The 18471-nt window shown below is 52.6% G+C and overlaps 1 protein-coding gene across 2 annotated transcripts in view; it reads left to right on the plus strand.

Moving 5' to 3' along the window:
• The window catches only part of LOC147701659 (transmembrane channel-like protein 7), a 475400-nt gene that overhangs the window by 336868 nt on the left and 120061 nt on the right, over positions 1–18471 (plus strand). For both annotated transcript variants that reach the window (XM_086930288.1, XM_086930289.1), the window contains exons 11-12: positions 30–127; positions 18171–18354. In XM_086930288.1, the coding sequence (XP_086786414.1) occupies positions 30–127; positions 18171–18354 (282 nt within the window). The remainder of the gene's footprint in view (positions 1–29; positions 128–18170; positions 18355–18471) is intronic.

An 18471-nucleotide genomic window follows, 5' to 3' on the forward strand; every position in this document is an offset into this window, starting at 1 on the left:
CTGATACTTTTATTTTCTTCTCTCCTTAGTGCTGGGAGACTCGTTTGGGTCAAGAGATGTATAAACTGCTGGTGTTCGACTTCCTTACAGTGATGGCTGTCATGATCATCGTAGAATTCCCTCGCAAGTAAATGAAATGTTTGCCTAATTCTTGAATTTGTACACCAGATACTCTGGCATACATTTATGTGTACTGGGTTTTGCCCATCTCTCTACATGTAGAGCACTTGGCACTGGGTGTTCCTGTAATGGCCTCCTGGCAGTGGATCTATGTATATGACCAATGATCTTTGGATCTCTATATATGCGTCTAGCCAATGAACGCTGATTTCATGGCCAGCAGTCTGTATAGTAAGCCAAAGTTACACACAGACAGTTGGTAAACACTTTTAAAATGAAAATCGGCAAAAAGTCAGAGATTAGGTAGGACTGCTGTTTAGAGGGGCAGTGACTATCATCTCTGTTTTAAGAGGATTTACTTAACGGTGATGGCGAGTCAGCCGGGCCTGGTGTTTTTAAAATGTTCTGCTCGGTGAGTGACATCCAAAGGAGAAGAACTGCTCATGTGGCCTAACGGTTAGGGCAGTTGATCTACAATCTGGGGAACTGGGTTCAAGTCTGGACAATGGTGCTCACAATCCTGTGATTCTGTGCAAATCACTTAATCTCCCTGTGCCTAACAAAACAAGCATTAGAAATGCAATAGGTCTTGCATTTTTTTGAGTTAGAGCTATTGGCGCTGTAAATGGCAGTGTCTTTTATCCTTGTGTTATGGAATGGAGGTATGTGGTTTGAGTAGAAATATGTGTGTTTAATTTAAATTGTTAGTTGTGTAATTGTGTGGTGTGGATTTGTGGAGTGTAAATAAGTGGCATGGTGTGCAATGGAATTATGTGTATAGTAATTATGTGATGTAAAGTGCAGTGGTGTAGAGTAAAGTTGTGTATAGTGGTACAGATTGCCGCTGCACATAATGCAATGGAGTACAGTGGAATGGCACAGATTGTAAAACAGTGGCTTAGAGTGGTGCAGTATAGAGTGGAGTGGCGTAGAGTAGAGTGAAGTGACGTAGAGTAGAGTGAAGTGATTTAGAGTGAAATGGTAACGATTATAGTGGATTGGCATAGAGTGCAGTTTTGCAAAGCAGAGTAGCATAGAGTGGAGGGTGCGAAGTACAGAGCGTGGCCTATCCTGGAGTTGTATAGAGTGCAATGGCAAAGATTGCAGTTGTGTATAGTGGAGTGTGGTAGAGAGCAATAGCATACAGTAGAGTGGGGAACAGTAGTGTGTATTTTAGCTATATTCCAGTGGCAACAGTTCAATCTGCAAGTTGTATAACCATAGCTAAAAGTTCACCTTTGGCACATCAAATCATCCTTCAACAGGTCTAACAACTATTTCCACTTTATCATACCAGGTTACTGCCAGTTTTAAAAGTCCTGATGCAATATTACATCACAGCCCAAAGAGATTTTCATGAATCCTGGGCGTAGTTTGCATAGTAGCACTACACGTAGCTGAAAGTAGTATACTTTGAACTACATTTTAAGTCACAAACTGCGTACTGCGTAGCTGATGGCACTGTGTACTTGTCTGCACTGTGCAACAATTGCAAATGGCATCTTGCACAGTGCCAGCTATGATAAAATATGTATCTCTATCTTTGTATGTGAAAGAGCATATAGTACTTTCACAAAAGTGAAACTGAAAAATTAGCAAGCAGTGAGAGAGGTGATGATTTTGGGATCCTCCCTAACCTAGGGAGGGAACCAAGCAGATGCCTTGAAAACAAAAAGCACATCTTGTTGAACGATTCGGCGGTGGTCCCATCCTCTTAGGACCACCCCAAGCACAGTTATTGGCAAAAAAACAATCCCAACCAAAGGCCTTGCAAAGCTGTATAAAGTCTTGTAATTCTATATTTTCTATTTTGCAATGATAGAGGTGATGATTTTGGGGTCCCACCTAACCTAGGGGGAGTACCAAGCAGGTGCCTTGAACACAAAGAGCATAAACAAAAAGCACATCTTGTTGAACTTCTGTGGTGGTCCTAAGAGGAGCAAAAGCATTGAAATTATTCTTACATCAAGCTGCAGTTCCACTAGTCATTACTAGATTTCCCTCATGAGTCAAATGCAAAAGGGAAATCTAGTAACGACTAGTGGAACTGCAGCTTGATGTAAGAATAAGAATAATTTCAAGGCTTTTGCATTTGACTCGTGAGGGACATCTAGTAACGACTAGTTGAACTGCAGCTTTTTGTAGAATTATTTTGATATTGGATGCTATAATATTCACTGCCCACTGCTAATCCTGTCCCATAATGCTTTGCGGGGCCTTTGGTTGGGATTGTTTTCTTGCCAATAACTGTGCTTGGGGTGGTCCTAAGAGGATGGGACCACCACCGAAGTTCAACAAGATGTGCTTTTTGTTTATGCTCTTTGTGTTCAAGGCACCTGCTAAACTAGGGGGGTCCCCCCTAGTTTAGGTGGGACCCCAAAATCATCACCTCTATCATTGCCTAATATTTTCCTTCAAACGTTCACTTTTGTGAATTGGTTATATGCGTTTTAGCATGTAAAGTTGCTTTATCAAAGCATCTGAGGATGTTGTTGATTTAGCTGCTACATTACGCGATTAAGCACAGTTTTTGTACTGTGCTACTTGTAAATATTGCCTTAAAATAAAAGTTTAAATAAATGCATTTTGGGTCACTATTCCCCTAACCACTTTGCTGGAGAAATGAGCCACTGATGATGCAAAAATAAAGAGAACTCAGCAAGTATTTGTAAAAACATAGCCATTCAATTTAGATATAGTAAATGCTACGATAAATCGTGTTTGGAAATGAGATGCACAGCGAAGGCACAAGAAAACAGAGTCGTCCATGGAGCTCAATATATTCATCCTGCTCCCTGCCTGGTTCAACTTCCCACCTCCAGCAAGAATTAAAAGACTTTATACAGCGTGCAGAGAGTACCATCTCTGACGGTTCCGCTCTGCACCTCTCTGGAGTGCCATAATTATCTAGTAACCTAACGGCTGACAGTCTCTATTTAGAACAACTATACTAATTGATGTAAAAATGGCGTTTCCTAAAGAGCTGCGCTTTCCAACCACAGTGAAAAATCGAGTTAATATTAAAGCGCTATTCTTAAACCAACGTAGCACAGCGCCAATTGAAATACAATACCGTCCTTGCCAAAACCGGACCTGACAACCCTGGGGGTGGCTTGCTTAACTCACCTGCGGGACCCAGCCAACTAACTTTATTTCGTCTGTGGGACCCAGCCAGCTGTCTCCCCCCGCCGCCGCGGCCTCTGTCACCGTGCTGCGACCGCCGAGCGGGGGAGACTACAACCCCCGGCGTGCTTTGCGGCAGGAAGCCGCGAGAGCAAACTTCCGCGCCTGGAGGTGCTTTAAATTCCCTCATCAGTCTCGGGGAGCGGGCGTCCTTGCCAAAACCGGACCTGACAACCCTGGGGGTGGCTTGCTTAACTCACCTGCGGGTCCCAGCCAACTAACTTTATTTCGTCTGTGGGACCCAGCCAGCTGTCTCCCCCCGCCGCCGCAGCCTCTGTCACCGTGCTGTGGCCGCCGAGCGGGGGAGACTACAACCCCCCGCGTGCTTTGCGGCAGGAGGCCGCGAGAGCAAACTTTCGCGCCTGGAGGCGCTTTAAAGTCCCTCATCAGTCTCGGGGAGCGGGCGTCCTTGCCAAAACCGGACCTGACAACCCTGGGGGTGGCTTGCTTAACTCACCTGCAGGACCCAGCCAACTAACTTTATTTCGTCTGTGGGACCCAGCCAGCTGTCTCCCCCCGCCGCCACAGCCTCTGTCACCGTGCTGCGGCCGCCGAGCGAGGGAGACTACAACCCCCGGCGTGCTTTGCGGCAGGAAACCGCAAGAGCAAACTTCCGCGCCTGGAGGCGCTTTAAAGTCCCTCATCAGACCCGCGTCGCGGGAGCGCCGGCGCGAAGCCCGGGCAAAGGGCGGGCCCTCTGTGGCCCTCTGTGGACCGAAGGGGACAGGACAGGCCTCCCCCCTTGTCACTTCTGCTAAAGGAGGTAGAGTGTACACACATTTAATTGACTATTCCTGTAATACTATTATCTCTACTCTGATCATGTCCTGTAAGGGGGAAACAAGCCCAGCTGCGCAGGGGTGCCCAGGTCAAGTGGTGCAAAAGGACCAAACGATTAGCACAATCTCACTGCCTACTGTTCATGTGATAGACAAAAGTTGTCCTTTTTACTCTCCATCTAGGACGTTATCTCCTCCACTAATTTCCCCAAGAGTGCATATCCTGTCCCTGTGGGATGAACTAAACAGTCTATGCAATACAAAGTATGTCAGTGTGGAATCACCCTCTCTCGCCAAAGGCACCTGTACTCCAAGTACTAAAGGCAGTACACAGGAATCCCCCTTTTTATTGAACAAAGACAACACACAAGCCTCAGTACTCTCATGGCAATTACCCGTCAAAAGAAAGCATGATGAGGACAATGCCGAAGGGAATCAATCCAAATTCCATAAACCATCTGTAAGCCCTGCACTGTCTGTTAATAATCTCCCTATCACCATGGAGACTGATGCCAAACTGGATGAACCGATATCTTATTCCCAGATTCCTCTACTGACTCAGATTGAACAACTTGTTAAAACCATCATTTCCCCACTAGCAGAAAAAATCAACGCCATAGGGGAAAGGCTCTCGGGTCTAGAGAATAAAATCACGGCTATCCTGAAACCCATCAATAATTCAGTAACATCGAACAGACCCCAGCCATCTACTACTTTCCCAAGAGCTAAGCCAACTCCCAACCACAAAAGCGTTCAAGCCACTTTACAATCCCCTAAAATCCCAGATTCAACCACTTCCAAAGCTCCCTTCAAATCTGCTCTATCAAGGCCCTTAGAGGTTAAAACAGTACGCAAACTACCACACATACACCTCCCGCCAGAAGCCGCGCCATATGTGTCCGTCCTCTCAGGAGTACCAGCACTTGCGATGGGAAAAGCTGAAAGTCAGCAGGACCTATTGAACAAAGTCATATTCTGGATGGGAAGAAATAGGCCCCTACCACCGGACAAAGATGGCGGAATCTTGAGTGTGAGAAGGGTGGGCTGGCTGGGGTCACTACCAAAAAACATTTCTGGGGACTTGGTACTGGTTAGATTCAGGAACCGGAACATCGCTCCATACTTAAGATCTTGTCCGCCCCAAGAAGGGGATGGCCCAATACACACTTGGGATCTACTTGACTTTTATCCCTGTATGCCAAATATCCCCCGGTTAGGACCAACAATAGCCTACCACCACCCGCTGGGTGGGGGAGTCCAGGTACCCAGTGGTATTAGTTTCTCTGTTTCCAACAGATTTGATCCATTGTACAACTGTCGCAACTCTTGAGTCTACTCACCTTAAGGGACAATTCCGTGTATCTTTACTCCTGATAGGGATAAACCCCTTGAATAACATGTCACACCACTGAACTTGGAGGTTGGAGATATGTCTTTTTTATTTGAAGTTACGTTGTTCTTGAATATACATATTTATTTTTAAAGACTGTCTTCTTTTGTACGCTTTTATGATTTTAAAAAACAAAATCGAATAAAGCATTTTCGTATAGTAAGAAATACAATACCAGAAGGAGGCAAACGTATGAAATCAGTTCACACAACATGACAGAAATCTCATTCCCACAACTAACAGCTAACAACTACAGCAAACTCCCAAATAAACCATCAAAAGTCTGCAAGCGCATCCAAAATGTAAAATTCTTATTTTGCACAACCAAGTCCACGGTTTCCCTATTGGGAGAAGATGTCCTTGGATTCTGTTAACTCTCAGATTCTGTAAGGTCATTCATTGGGTAAAGATGTCCGTTTTTTCAGCAGTCCGTTTCTGCAGAGATGGCACCACACAATAGAGGTGATGCAAATACATTAATCAGTCACCTACTTGATCAGTCGGACACTCAAAACAGATAAACAGCTTTTATTAGAAAGAAGATGGAAATGTATTAATGAACGTGACAGTAGTTTGTCGGTCAAGTAAATTTCTCCCATTCAAAAATGTTAACACAAGCCTTTATATACATGGGGGCGTGGCTAAGGCGCCGATGTAGGTGGAAGCGGGACTCCGGAGCTCCTCCGTGCCCGCCTCGCACCACCACATATCCTGTGCCCCGACCCACATCCCGACCCCTCAAAAGTGCCCAGGAGGGCATCGGGGGCACGCAGGGTGATCCTGGAAGACTGGGGGCCCCTGTAACTACCCCCGCTGGACTTTCAGAGCCGAGCGTGGCGCCCGGAGAAAGGAGCGCTCAAAATGGCGGCTGCTGTCCCGCTCTGACGCGCCTGGCGGTGGAGCCTGTGAGGCGAAGAGGAGCCCCCTAACACTGTGGCGGCTGATCGCTGGCCGGCGGGGACCCCAGGAGAGCGGGCTGAGGTGAGGGGAACTGGCTGGCACCCTCGCAGGCGGATCTGGAGGACAGGAGACGACTGCCCTGCCTGACCCTAAAATGGCACCGAAGGAGACCCGGGTGATCGCGCTGGACCCGCGTGGAGCGCTGAATCTGCGTGCGACACCCGACCCGCCCTCCTAGTGGTGGCATTGCCGGGGAGCCCGCACCACAGGTGGTTGGGGAGCGCACGAGTGCAGAGGACGCCGGGGAGAGCAGGGAACGAGGGGCTGGCTGCCCTCCCCCACGAAGCATTGACGCTGCAGGCGGGAAGAGGCGCCTACCTGGCCTCAGTGGCCTCGGTGACCGTCCACGGAGCTGCGTGGACCGCGTGGAGAGCTGGGTCTGCGGGGAGCACCTGTCTCGCCCTCCTGGCGGTGGAATTACCAGGGAGCCTGCGCCACTGGTGGTTGGAGAAGCACGTGCAAAGAGGACGACGAGGGGTGCAGGGGATGCGGTGCTGGTTCCCCACCCCCGAGGCACTAAATCTCCGGGCGGGAAGAGGCGCCTACCTGGCCGGGGGCGCCCGAGTACAGCGGGCCACATCAAGACTGGTGCTCATAGGTGCACACCCTGCCTGAGCCTCCTACGCGCCCGGACCCGGGGCACTGGTGCCCCACGACCCTGGTGAAGAGAGACCTGGCCCTTGGACGGCTACACGAACTGGACCCCACGAGGCGCGGGCCCAGAGATCGGAGGGAACGGCAGACCTGAGGCGGACCAAGGGCGGAGAGCGGGAGAATCGGCGACCACCGCAGGGGCACTTGACGATCGCTGCCCGCCAGGATGGTACGTGGCAGCAGGAAGAAAGGCTTCGAGGCCCTGAGGCTGGACGACCCGGGGCGCCTCGTCGACGACGTCCCGCCGGGGGAGGGGGCCGGGAGCTCGTCCCGCCCGCGGGATCCCTCCCTGGGGGACATAATGAAGGCGATTGTGGCGTCGCGGGAGGCTCTTGAGAAGCGCATAGACACCATTGGATCGGACCTGACCCTGCTGAAGGACGACCACAGGAAGCTGAAGGAGCGGGTGGCGACCTCCGAGGTTACCCTGAAAAGTTTGCCAGGGGACGTGGCGGAGCTAAAAACGACACTGGCGGAAATGGCGCAGAAGGTATGGGTGCTAGAGCTCCGAGCTGAGGACAGTGAAGGGCGCTCTCGGCGCAATAACCTCCGCCTCGTGGGGGTCCCTGAAAACGCGGAGGGGCGAGACGCGGTCACCTACCTGGAGGGCTGGCTACGATCTGAGGTGGCCCCGGAGGGACTCTCGCCGTTCTTTGCCATTGAACGCGCACACAGGGTCCCTGCACGTCCCCCCAAGCCGGGGGCGCCTCCGCGCCCGATTGTACTGCGGCTCCTGCACTTCAGGGACAGAGACCATATACTGCGGAGGGTGAGGGACATCCCGGACCTGAGGGTCGACAACAGCAGGGTCATGGTCTTTCCGGACTTCACCAGAGATGTGCAAAAGCAGCGGGCCTCCTTCCTGGCGGTCAAGCGGAAATTGAGATCACTGCAACTGCCCTACGCCATGCTGTTCCCGGCGCGGCTGCGGGTGGTCGATGGAGAGCGCACCCACTTTTTCCTGACGCCGCAGGAAGCTTGGAGCTGGATGGACGCGAGGGGGGAGCCGGGCACAGACCCCACGCCGCGGACTCCTCCTGGGAGACACTCCACGGAGGCAACGCCGACGCGACGATCTGGTTCCCCATCGGGCTGGCAGCAGGAGCGAGTGAAGGCGGTGCAAGCAGTGGCGGCCATCAGCCAGGGGGACGCCAGTCCCTCCAGCAGCGCGTCGGAGCAGTCGAAGGCCAGTACTCCCAGCCCTGGCTCCAGCAGTGGGCACGAACTGTCGGAAACGGACCTGCCGGTGGTGACTCCCCAGACGTCGGATGATATCCTTGGCTGAGACGGTTCATGAGACATTGGCCACACGAGTAAGGTACTGGGGTACGCAGGCGGGGGGGGGGCCACTTCTGGACGCTATGCAGTGGGGTGCGGATGCCCCCCGGGACTTATCACTGAAACCTTGGGGATGGGGGGAGTCGGGGGTACTCTCCTGCTTGTTGTTAGGGGAGGTGGGGCGGGGGCGGGGGGCTTCGGGCCTGTCTGTAGCCGGCATCACTGCCACTCCAGCCCTATTTTGTAGTGATACGCTTTTTGATACTTGAGTTTGGATGGGGTTTCCACGTTGGTTGTCTGTCCGGGGGTGTGGGAGTTGGGGTAGTTTGGTTATGCAAGTTGGGGGGGGGACGGGGGTGGGGCCTAGGCGTGCTGGGGGGGTTGCCGAGAGAGTGGATGGGGCTTGGTGGACTCTACCATGGGATCCGACTTAGGCTACAAATGTCTCACATGGAACGTAAGGGGGATGCACTCGATGCATAGGCGTCATAAGATCCACTCCTATCTGGTCAGGCGGGGCATACACATCGCCTTCCTTCAGGAAACTCATCTGCTGGATAAAGAAGGGAGGGCACTGCAGCGGCGCTGGAGGGGGCAGGTCTTTCACACTGGTTACTCTGCTTATGCTAGGGGGGTGGCCATCTGGATAAGGGCGGGGGTACCCTACCAGTGCACACAACATGTAATTGACCCAGAGGGGAGATACATAATGGTGCGTGGCAAGCTAGACGGGAGGGACCCTAACCTGGGTTGCTTGTACGCCCCAAATGTGGACCAACCTGCATTCCTCTCACTACTGTCCAAAAAACTAGCTCAGTTCCTGGTGGAGCCCTTGCTCCTAGGCGGAGACTTTAACAGCGTGGCCGACGTTGCTCTGGATAGATCCCACCCCCCCCTTCCGAACGCACCAGCTGGTAGACTTGCCCTCGCGCGCTCGGCCTGGCAACGCCAGTGGGGACTGGTCGACTCCTGGAGGGCTAACCACCCGTCGGACAGGGACTACTCGTTCTTCTCCGCTCTCCACGAATTACATGTCCGTATTGACGCCTTCCTGTGCTCGCACGACGTGCACGCGGAAGTGTGCCACAGTGAGTATCTCACGCGCTCGATCTCGGACCACAACCCGCTACTCGTACGGCTGCGCTGGTCGCAGATCCGCCCGAGGATTCCGGCTTGGAAACTCTGCCCTGAGGCACTCGACGATCAGCTATTCCGTACCACGATTGCCTCGGGCATCGAGGCATATTTCCAGGTGAACGCGGGCACGGCGGGTTCGGCCGCGACGGAATGGGACGCCTTTAAACGGTACTACGGGGCCAGTGCATTGCGACGGCATCGGGAGTGCGGAGAACGCTACTGGAAGAAATTGAGAAGGAGGACGAGACCCTACGGAGGCTGGAGAAGGCGAGACCTGAGCGGCTGGACACTCACGAGGCCCTGCTGGGGGCGCGGGAGGTGGTGGCGGCGTCGGTGGAGCGTCTCCGATGCTTTGATTACAAGGCCTACCTCACGCGAGCGCACTCGGAACGCGACAAATCTGGGGCCCTCCTGGCCTGGCTGGCCAACCCGACCCGCCGGAGCTCGGTCATCCTTGAGCTCAGAGACCATGCGGGGGCGGCGAGATTTGATCAACAGGGGATTAACGCGTTGTTTTACGACTACTACACAGAGCTCTACCGCAGCAGGGTCCTCCCTTCGGTGGAGGAGTTCCGGGCCTTTCTGGAGGGTCTTGACCTGCCGGAACTGGAAGAGGAGGTCGCGAAACGACTCGGGGACAAGATCGAGGAGAGAGAGGTGCGGGTCGCCATCAAGAACATGGCGAGGAATAAGACACCGGGCACCGATGGATTCCCTACGGAATTCTATCTCACCTACGCGGATCTCCTAGCGGCCCGGCTGGCATGGCTGTACAACGAGTCGAAGCGGCTGGGCTGTCTCCCTGCGACCACGAGAGAGGCGCTGATTGTCCCCCTACTGAAGCCGGGTAAGCAGCCATGGGGCAGATCGGCGTACCGCCCACTGTCCATGCTCAACCTGGACTACAAGATTCTGAGCAAGATCTTGGCGACGCGTCTGCTCCCCCACATGCCCATGCTGGTACATGCGGACCAATCGGGTTTTATCCCGGCCCGCAATACGGCGCTTAATGTGCGGCGACTCCTGCATATACTAGAGGCCGACACCTATGACGGCGACGAGGCAGTGGTGTTCGCTGTCGACATGGAGAAGGCCTTCGACAGCCTGGAATGGCCTTATCTCTTCCATGTTCTACGGGCGATGGGCCTTGGCGAAGGCTTCGTGGGTTGGACGAGACTGCTCTATACGAACGCGACGGCGAGGGTCAGGACAGGGAGGGTCATCTCTGAGATGTGCGGGGTGGGCAGGGGCACCCGTCAGGGTTACCCTCTTTCCCCCTTGCTGTTTGCCTTGGCCGTCGAGCCCCTTGCGGCGCGGGCCCGGCTGGGCCGGGCGTATCGGGGACTGGACGTCTATGGCCAAGTACACCACATCGCACTATACGCAGATGATCTGCTGATGTTCCTGGTGGACTCAGCGGACTCCCTGCGTGGAGCTAAGACTCTCCTGCAATCGCTGAGTGGAATCTCGGGCCTCCGAGTGAACTGGGCGAAGTCCCACCTATTCCCGGCCCGCCCACGGAGAGCATGCCCGCAAGCTACGGAGGGCGTGATTTGGAAAGAGAGGAGCCTGCGATACCTTGGCACCTCGATCTTCCATGACAGAGCCGATATCCTTGAGGGGAATATCGGTACGGCGATCAGGCACACTAAAGGGAACTTCGACTTTTGGAGCACGCTCCCATTGTCACTCATGGGACGGGTGGCGCTACTCAAGATGGTAACCCTGCCGCGGCTGCTTTACTTCTTCGGGACCCTCCCGATCTGGATCCCGGCGAGCTACTTCCGACGGCTGCGATCGATGGTCATCGGCTTCCTGTGGGGGGCGGGCAGGCGCAGGGTGGCCCATGCCACACTTCTCCGCCCGAGGGCGGACGGAGGTCTAGCAGTGCCGGACTATGAGCTCTACTACTTAGCGGCGCAGCTGCAGTGGCTGACACAGTGGGTGGCGCGGGCCAGGAGAGAGGCGGACGGATCTGGAGAGCCGGCGGGTCGGTCCAGGTGTTGTCCCGGATTGTCCTGGGACTTCCGATGGGGGATTTCCACCTCACTCAGGAGTTTGCGACGGCCCGGAAATGCTGGAACAGATATCGCCGGAGATGCGGTGTTACGGTTCCGTACGCACCTGAGATCCCACTTAGACTCTGCGGGGCGCTTCCGCATGGGGGCTCGTGGCACGGGCTGGACGGTTGGGATCAGCAGGGGCTGTCATCCATGGGTGATCTGTACGAAAACGGGGCGCTGTTGCCCTTCGACCTCCTGCAGGACCGTTTTGAGCTGGCGGGTGGAGACTTCCTCCTCCATGCGGCTTTAACGGCGGCGATCCGCAAACACTGGGGGGCGGGCATGTCGGAGCCGCCATTGTCCCTGGGCTGTCAGTACGTCGTGATGATGGCGGGGACGGTCAAGGCTGTCACGTGCCTGTCTCGACGCATGGTCTCGGAGTCCACCGCTCCCCTGCTGGCCTTGAAGGCGAAATGGGAAGCCGATTTGGCGACTGAGATCCCTGAGGAGGCCTGGAATGGCATACTGGAGGGGGCCCGGAATGGCACGCGCAACGCAAGGTTCCAGCTGGTGCACTTTTATGTCCTACATAGGGCATACCTGGCCCCTGATAAATTACATAAATACTTCCCGGCACACCCGGCGTCCTGTCCGCGTTGACCGGCGGATCCCGCCGACTTCCAACACATGTTCTGGTCCTGTCCTGAGCTGGGGCCCTTTTGGGAGGAAGTAGTGGAGGTTCTGAGGGAGGTGACAGAGAGAGATCTGCAACTCACCATGGCACATTGCATACTACACTGGTTCCCACACACGTCAAAGAATAAAGTCACTAGCAAGTTTCTGGACTTGGGGCTCCTCCTGGCGAAGCAGGCCATTACGTCCCAAAGGAAGGCGTCCCGGGGCCCCGTAGTAGAGCGCTGGAAGGCTGAGCTGCTAAAATGGGCCAGATGTGAGGGTGAGCTTCGCCTGCAGGCCGCGCTCAGGATAGACAATGACATGGCACTGGAGAGAGCCAGGGCGTGGGAGGGGCTGGTCCTAGATCTCATGCTCCTGGACGTGGAAGAGGAGGACTCCCCGGTGCATGGTCCGGCTCCGGCGGGGCACCCGCCTGACGGGGGGATGGCTTAGGCCCACTTTGCTGCTTCACTGCCTTTGCGTTCCAATGTGATGATCTACGAATGTTTGCTGATGAATCCTGGAGCCATGCTTCGGATCGGATCTTGGTGGAGGGGTAGAGAGCTCGGTTGGTGATACTCTGGCATGCCTGGGGGGGTGGGGGGTCCGGGCAGGGGTAGGGGATGGTCAGGGGGGATCCTAGACGAGGGTAGCGGGGTAGGCGGGGATGAGGGTGTTACGGGGGCGGGGGGGGGCTTATGCAAGGAGGGTGTACAGTGACTCTTGGTTCAAAATGGACTTGGGACGTGGGAGAGGGGGTGATAGGACCCAAAAGCAGCTCTGCCATTTCCCACCCACATGGTGACTACAGCCATATTCAGAACGCTCCAGCGCAGCTTCTTTGTACCCGTGACTTTGCCGCTCGACCTCCGGGGTGTGAGCTAAATGGCTGTGTGATACAAGGGTGAGGGAGCGGCGCATTCACTGAGCTCCAAGGGGAATGGATTAAATCTACTGTATGCCTTTCTGATTTTGCTGCAATAAAAAGATATTTACAAAAAAAACAAGCCTTTATATACATTCAAAAAAGCGAGACAGTGACCTTTTATCATGACACACAAAAGGGCGAACAGGAGTTTGTGGGCTGCATGCATGTTCGCTTGGTGTTCATTCATCTGTGTACCGTTGACAAAAAAAGTCAATTGGGGTGGCAGGAGCTTTTTTGTGGGCGCTGCCAAAGCATGGAATTCCCTTCCACTTTCTCACAGAGGCATAACAAAACTTATTGTGTTTAGGAAGGGTCTAAAAACTTGGTTGTTCAATGCCTGATGCCCAACTTTATCCCCCTGTGACCAGGTTTTAGAGGGACATCTTACATAGCGTCAGGACACCCTTGGGTAGCAGTGCACTTTATAAATGTCAATAACATTAACATTAACATTCAGCAGGGCTAGGGTAGGGGTGGGCTGCTGGGTAAACAAGCATGGATTCCCCAAACCTGTACAGAATGACATTCTGTGAGAGTGATTTACCTGCTCCTGCTGGCTCCCGAGACCCTGGCTGGGTTGTTCTTTCATGGCTGTCATTGTAGACGGTGCTGCCTCACTTCCTCACTGCTTCCTCAACACCCCCGCCCCTCTGAAGAAACCCCCCCACAGAGACACCAGCAAGAGGGCCAGCTGGTTCACCCCAGAACTCCTAGCCTCCAAGCAAGCCTGCCGGAAACTAGAGAAGAAATGGCACAGTGAACAAAATCTGGACATCCACGCAGCACACAAGGACGCCATCCGCAACCACCACCACCTCATCAGGGCGGCCAAGAGGACCTCCTTCAAAGACCGCCTCGACAACAACGCACACAATAGCAAGGACCTCTTCAACATTGTGAAGGAACTCTCCAACCCCAGCTCCAACACTAACGACATCCTGCCGTCGCAAGCCCTGTGCGACTCCCTCGCCACCTTCTTCCACCACAAGATAGCAGACATCCACGACAGCTTCAACACCCAGACAGCCCCAACAGACAGCAACACAACAGACCCTCCGCACACCTTCGACCACGATCCCCTGCTAGCCTGGGCCAGCGCGAGCATCGATGACACCATCAAGACCATGCACACAATCCACTCCGGCTCTCCGTCATACCCATTCCCGCACCACGTCTTCAACAGAGCAAGCAGCTCCATCGCACCCCACCTGCGCAACGTCATCAATCCCTCCCTCGAGACTGCGACCTTCCCAGAGATATGGAAACACGCCGAGATCAACGCCCTACTCAAAAAACCTAAGGCAGACCCAAGAGACCTCAAGAACTTCCTCCCTTCCCTGCCAAGGTCATCGAGAAAACCGTCAACAAACAGCTAACCCAATACCTCAAAAAAATCAGAATCCTGGACCCTTCCCAGTCAGGGTTCCGCAGCAACCACAGCACCGAGACTGCCCTCATTGCCACCACCGATGACCCATGACCCTGCTGGAAAAAGTTTGATCATGCCGTATTCAGAAGCCTATTTGGCTAATTTTCTGTATGTATGCTGCCATCTCTCCATGCGATTAAGATTATTTTTAATTTTTCTGAATACTATGTAGAAAGGGGACTGAGCATAGGGATAAGTACATGTTCTAGTAATGGTGGTGTGATCAGTTGCTGCAATTGTTATAGTAACTGTAGTAACTATTGTATTTCTGTTTCATAATCCACTTCTTCTAATCTGTTTCTGTGTCTTTGACCTTTAGTATGATTTTGGATTCTTGAAATTGGTGGGTATGGCCTAGGCATGGAAAGCGAATGCATTAGAACTCAGAACAATCAAATGGGCAGATCTATACCTGTGACAGTGCTCCTCGTCCAGGAGAACTAACCCTGGTGAGGAAGAACAGCTAAGGACTAGACGTATAAACATCACCAGAGTCACTTGTACTTGGCTAAGACAAATGCCATTTACTAAAAGAACTGAGAGCCATAGATAAACATACCTGGATTGTTTGAAAATGGGCACATGTTTATGTATTTAAATGGGTCTCCGACTGAAATTATTTCTATACGTTAAAAAAATTGTGATTGACATACAACAAGGTAGAGAGTTGAAAGCACATGTTTACTGTCTCTACTGCATATATTATTCTCTAAGGTACATAGAAGCCGTTGCATAAATGCGGACTTAAGAAAAAAAAACTGTAGTTATGTATATAGACCTACCATCAAGATATTGTGACATACAACCATAGTTGAGCCCTTTTATAATTCCATCATTGTAATGCACCTTTTCCAGAATTTGTTTATTCTGTATTATCTTTGAGCACAGAAGTGTGATAATATTGGCCACAGGACTTTGTTTTAATTCAGTTATTGGTACCACTTCAGAGTCCTGTGCTCTTGATTTCATCTACATAATTATTCGGTAGGTATGGACCTCCGTGGAGCATGTTGGGAGACCTCAATTTTCACCTTGAAAAGAACAACGACCACAACTCCACCACCCTTTTGGACAACCTCGCCAACCTCGGACTTAAACAACTGGTCACTTCCCCCACCCACATCGCAGGTCACACACTCGACCCTATCTTCACCTCCAGCAATCATGTCTCCTTCAGCCACACTACGGCTCTCCTCTGGACTGACCACAGCTGTGTTCACTTTACCTACAACAAGCCCAAACCCAACAACCACCCCCAACCAACTCTGCAAAGAAACTGGAACAAAATCACTATCGACCAGATCTCCTCATCGCTTCTTCTAAACCCCCCAGCCCACTCCCCAAACCCCGACCAAGCCGCCACCAACCTCACCCTATGGTTATCCAACAGCGCCGACATCCTAGCACCACTGAAAAAACGACAAAGCAAACTTGGCAGCAAGAAGGCCTCCTGGTTCAACAATGATCTTAAGAAATCCAAGAAACTCTGCCGCTCCCTTGAGAAGGCCTGGAAAAAAGACCCAACCACCAGCACCAAGGACGCCTTCAAAAACGCCGTCCGCATACACCACCAACTGATCCGAAAGGCCAAGAAAACCACCTTCAAGGACCGACTAGATAACAACGCCCACAACAGCAAGGAACTTTTCAACATCGTCAAGGAATTTACCAATCCCTCGGCCAACTCTAACGACATCACCCCCTCTCAAGCCCTCTGCGACTCCCTAGCCTCATTCTTCCACAACAAAATTGCAGACATCCACAACAGCTTCGACAACCAACCCGGAGACCAACCCACCCAACCATCTGCTGGACCTTCACCCCCCTCGAACATCCTTAATGACTGGAACCCAATCTCCACTGAGGACAACATCCGCCTGATGAACTCCATCCACTCAGGATCCCCCACAGACCCATGCCCTCACCACATCTTCAACAAAGCAGACTCCATCATAGCACCGCACCTCCGAGACGTCATCAACTGCTCCTTCAACTCCGCCACCTTCCCGGAAAGCTGGAAACACGCTGAACTCAGCGCCCTTCTGAAAAAACCCACAGCGGACCCCACCGAACTCAAAAACTACCGCCCCATCTCGCTCCTTCCATTCCCGGCCAAAGTCATCGAGAAAGCTGTCAACAACCAGCTCGCCGCCTTCCTCGAAGCCAACAAATCCCTCGACTCCTCACAGTCCGGCTTCCGAGCAAAACACAGCACTGAGACCGCCCTCATCGCAGCAACAGACGACATTCGAACTCTACTGGACAATGGAGACACAGTCGCCCTCATCCTCCTCGACCTCTCCGCAGCCTTCGACACAGTCTGCCATAGCACCCTTCTACAGCGCCTCAGAAACATCGGAATCCAAGGAAAAGCACTGGAATGGATCACCTCGTTCCTCACCGGAAGAACCCAGAGAGTCCGCCTTCCACCATTCAAGTCAGAGGCCACTGAAGTCTTCTGCGGCGTACCACAAGGATCTACACTCAGCCCCACCCTCTTCAACGTATACATGAGCCCCCTCGCGGCCATCGCCCGCCAACACAACCTCAACATCATCTCCTACGCGGATGACACTCAACTGATCCTATCACTCACCAATGACCCTAGCACCGCCAAAACTAACCTACACGAAGGAATGAAAGAAGTAGCCGACTGGATGAAACACAGCCGTCTGAAACTGAACTCAGATAAAACAGAAGTCCTCATCTTAGGTACCTCCCCCTCTGCATGGGACGACTCTTGGTGGCCAGAAGCCCTTGGAAAAGCACCCATCCCGACAGACCACGCACGGAACCTGAGCGTCATCCTGGATTCCTCACTTTCGATGAACAGACAAGTCAACGCCGTCTCTTCATCCTGCTTCAACATTCTTCGCATGCTCAAAAAAAACATTTCGTTTAATCCCCACCGAAACTAGGAAAACGGTCACCCACGCTCTGGTCACGAGCCGACTGGACTATGGAAACACCCTCTACGCCGGTACTACCGCTAAACTCCAGAAAAAACTCCAACGAATCCAAAACGCCTCAGCCAGACTCATATTAGACGTCCCGCGTAAAGAACATATCTCTGGTCACCTGAAAAACCTCCACTGGCTTCCCGTCAATAAGAGGATCATTTTCCGGCTCCTAACCCACGCACACAAAGCACTCTACGAAATCGGACCAGAATGCCTCAACACACGACTGTCCTTCTACACCCCCTCCCGCCAGCTACGATCATCCAACCAAGCCCTTGCCACTGTACCTCGCATCAACAAAACCACCATGGGAGGTAGATCCTTCTCATACCTGGCAGCTAAAACGTGGAACTCACTTCCCACTTACCTTCGCCTTACCCAGAACCACCTAGCATTCAGAAAGCAACTAAAAACGTGGATATTTGACAAGTAATTCCCCACCCCTCCTCAATCGCCTTGAGACCCTCTGGGTATGTAGCGCGCTATATATATTCTCTGACTTGACTTGACTTGACTTGCGCTCAATCCTTTCCCACCAAATGGTGCTCAGGCATTGCTCCTGTATCTCAAGATGTTTTTATTCAGCACTATTCCTGTAACTCTGAGCAGTAGTGTCTTCACACAATACTTGTCCTTCACTGCTCCGGTAAATCTGACTTCTTTTATTTCTACAGGATGCTTGTGCAGCACTGCTCCTGTAAGCCTATCCAGTTTTGGGGCCAACAGGAGTTCCTGGTACCTCAGAATGTACTTGACATCATCTACGGGCAGACTGTTTGCTGGATTGGAACCTTCTTCTGCCCCATGCTTCCACTACTCAACACTGTTAAATACTTTATCATCTTCTACACAAAGAAGGTAAGGCTTCATAAAGCACATTTGGAATGTTTATGAACATGAACTGTGCACAAGCAAATGGGCACTCAGCACAAGTAAGTAGGGATTTTGTGCAAGGACACCGGAAGACTTTTTGCA

Source organism: Lissotriton vulgaris, chromosome 7 (genome assembly GCF_964263255.1).
Source record: "Lissotriton vulgaris chromosome 7, aLisVul1.2, whole genome shotgun sequence".
Classification (NCBI taxonomy): domain Eukaryota; kingdom Metazoa; phylum Chordata; class Amphibia; order Caudata; family Salamandridae; genus Lissotriton; species Lissotriton vulgaris.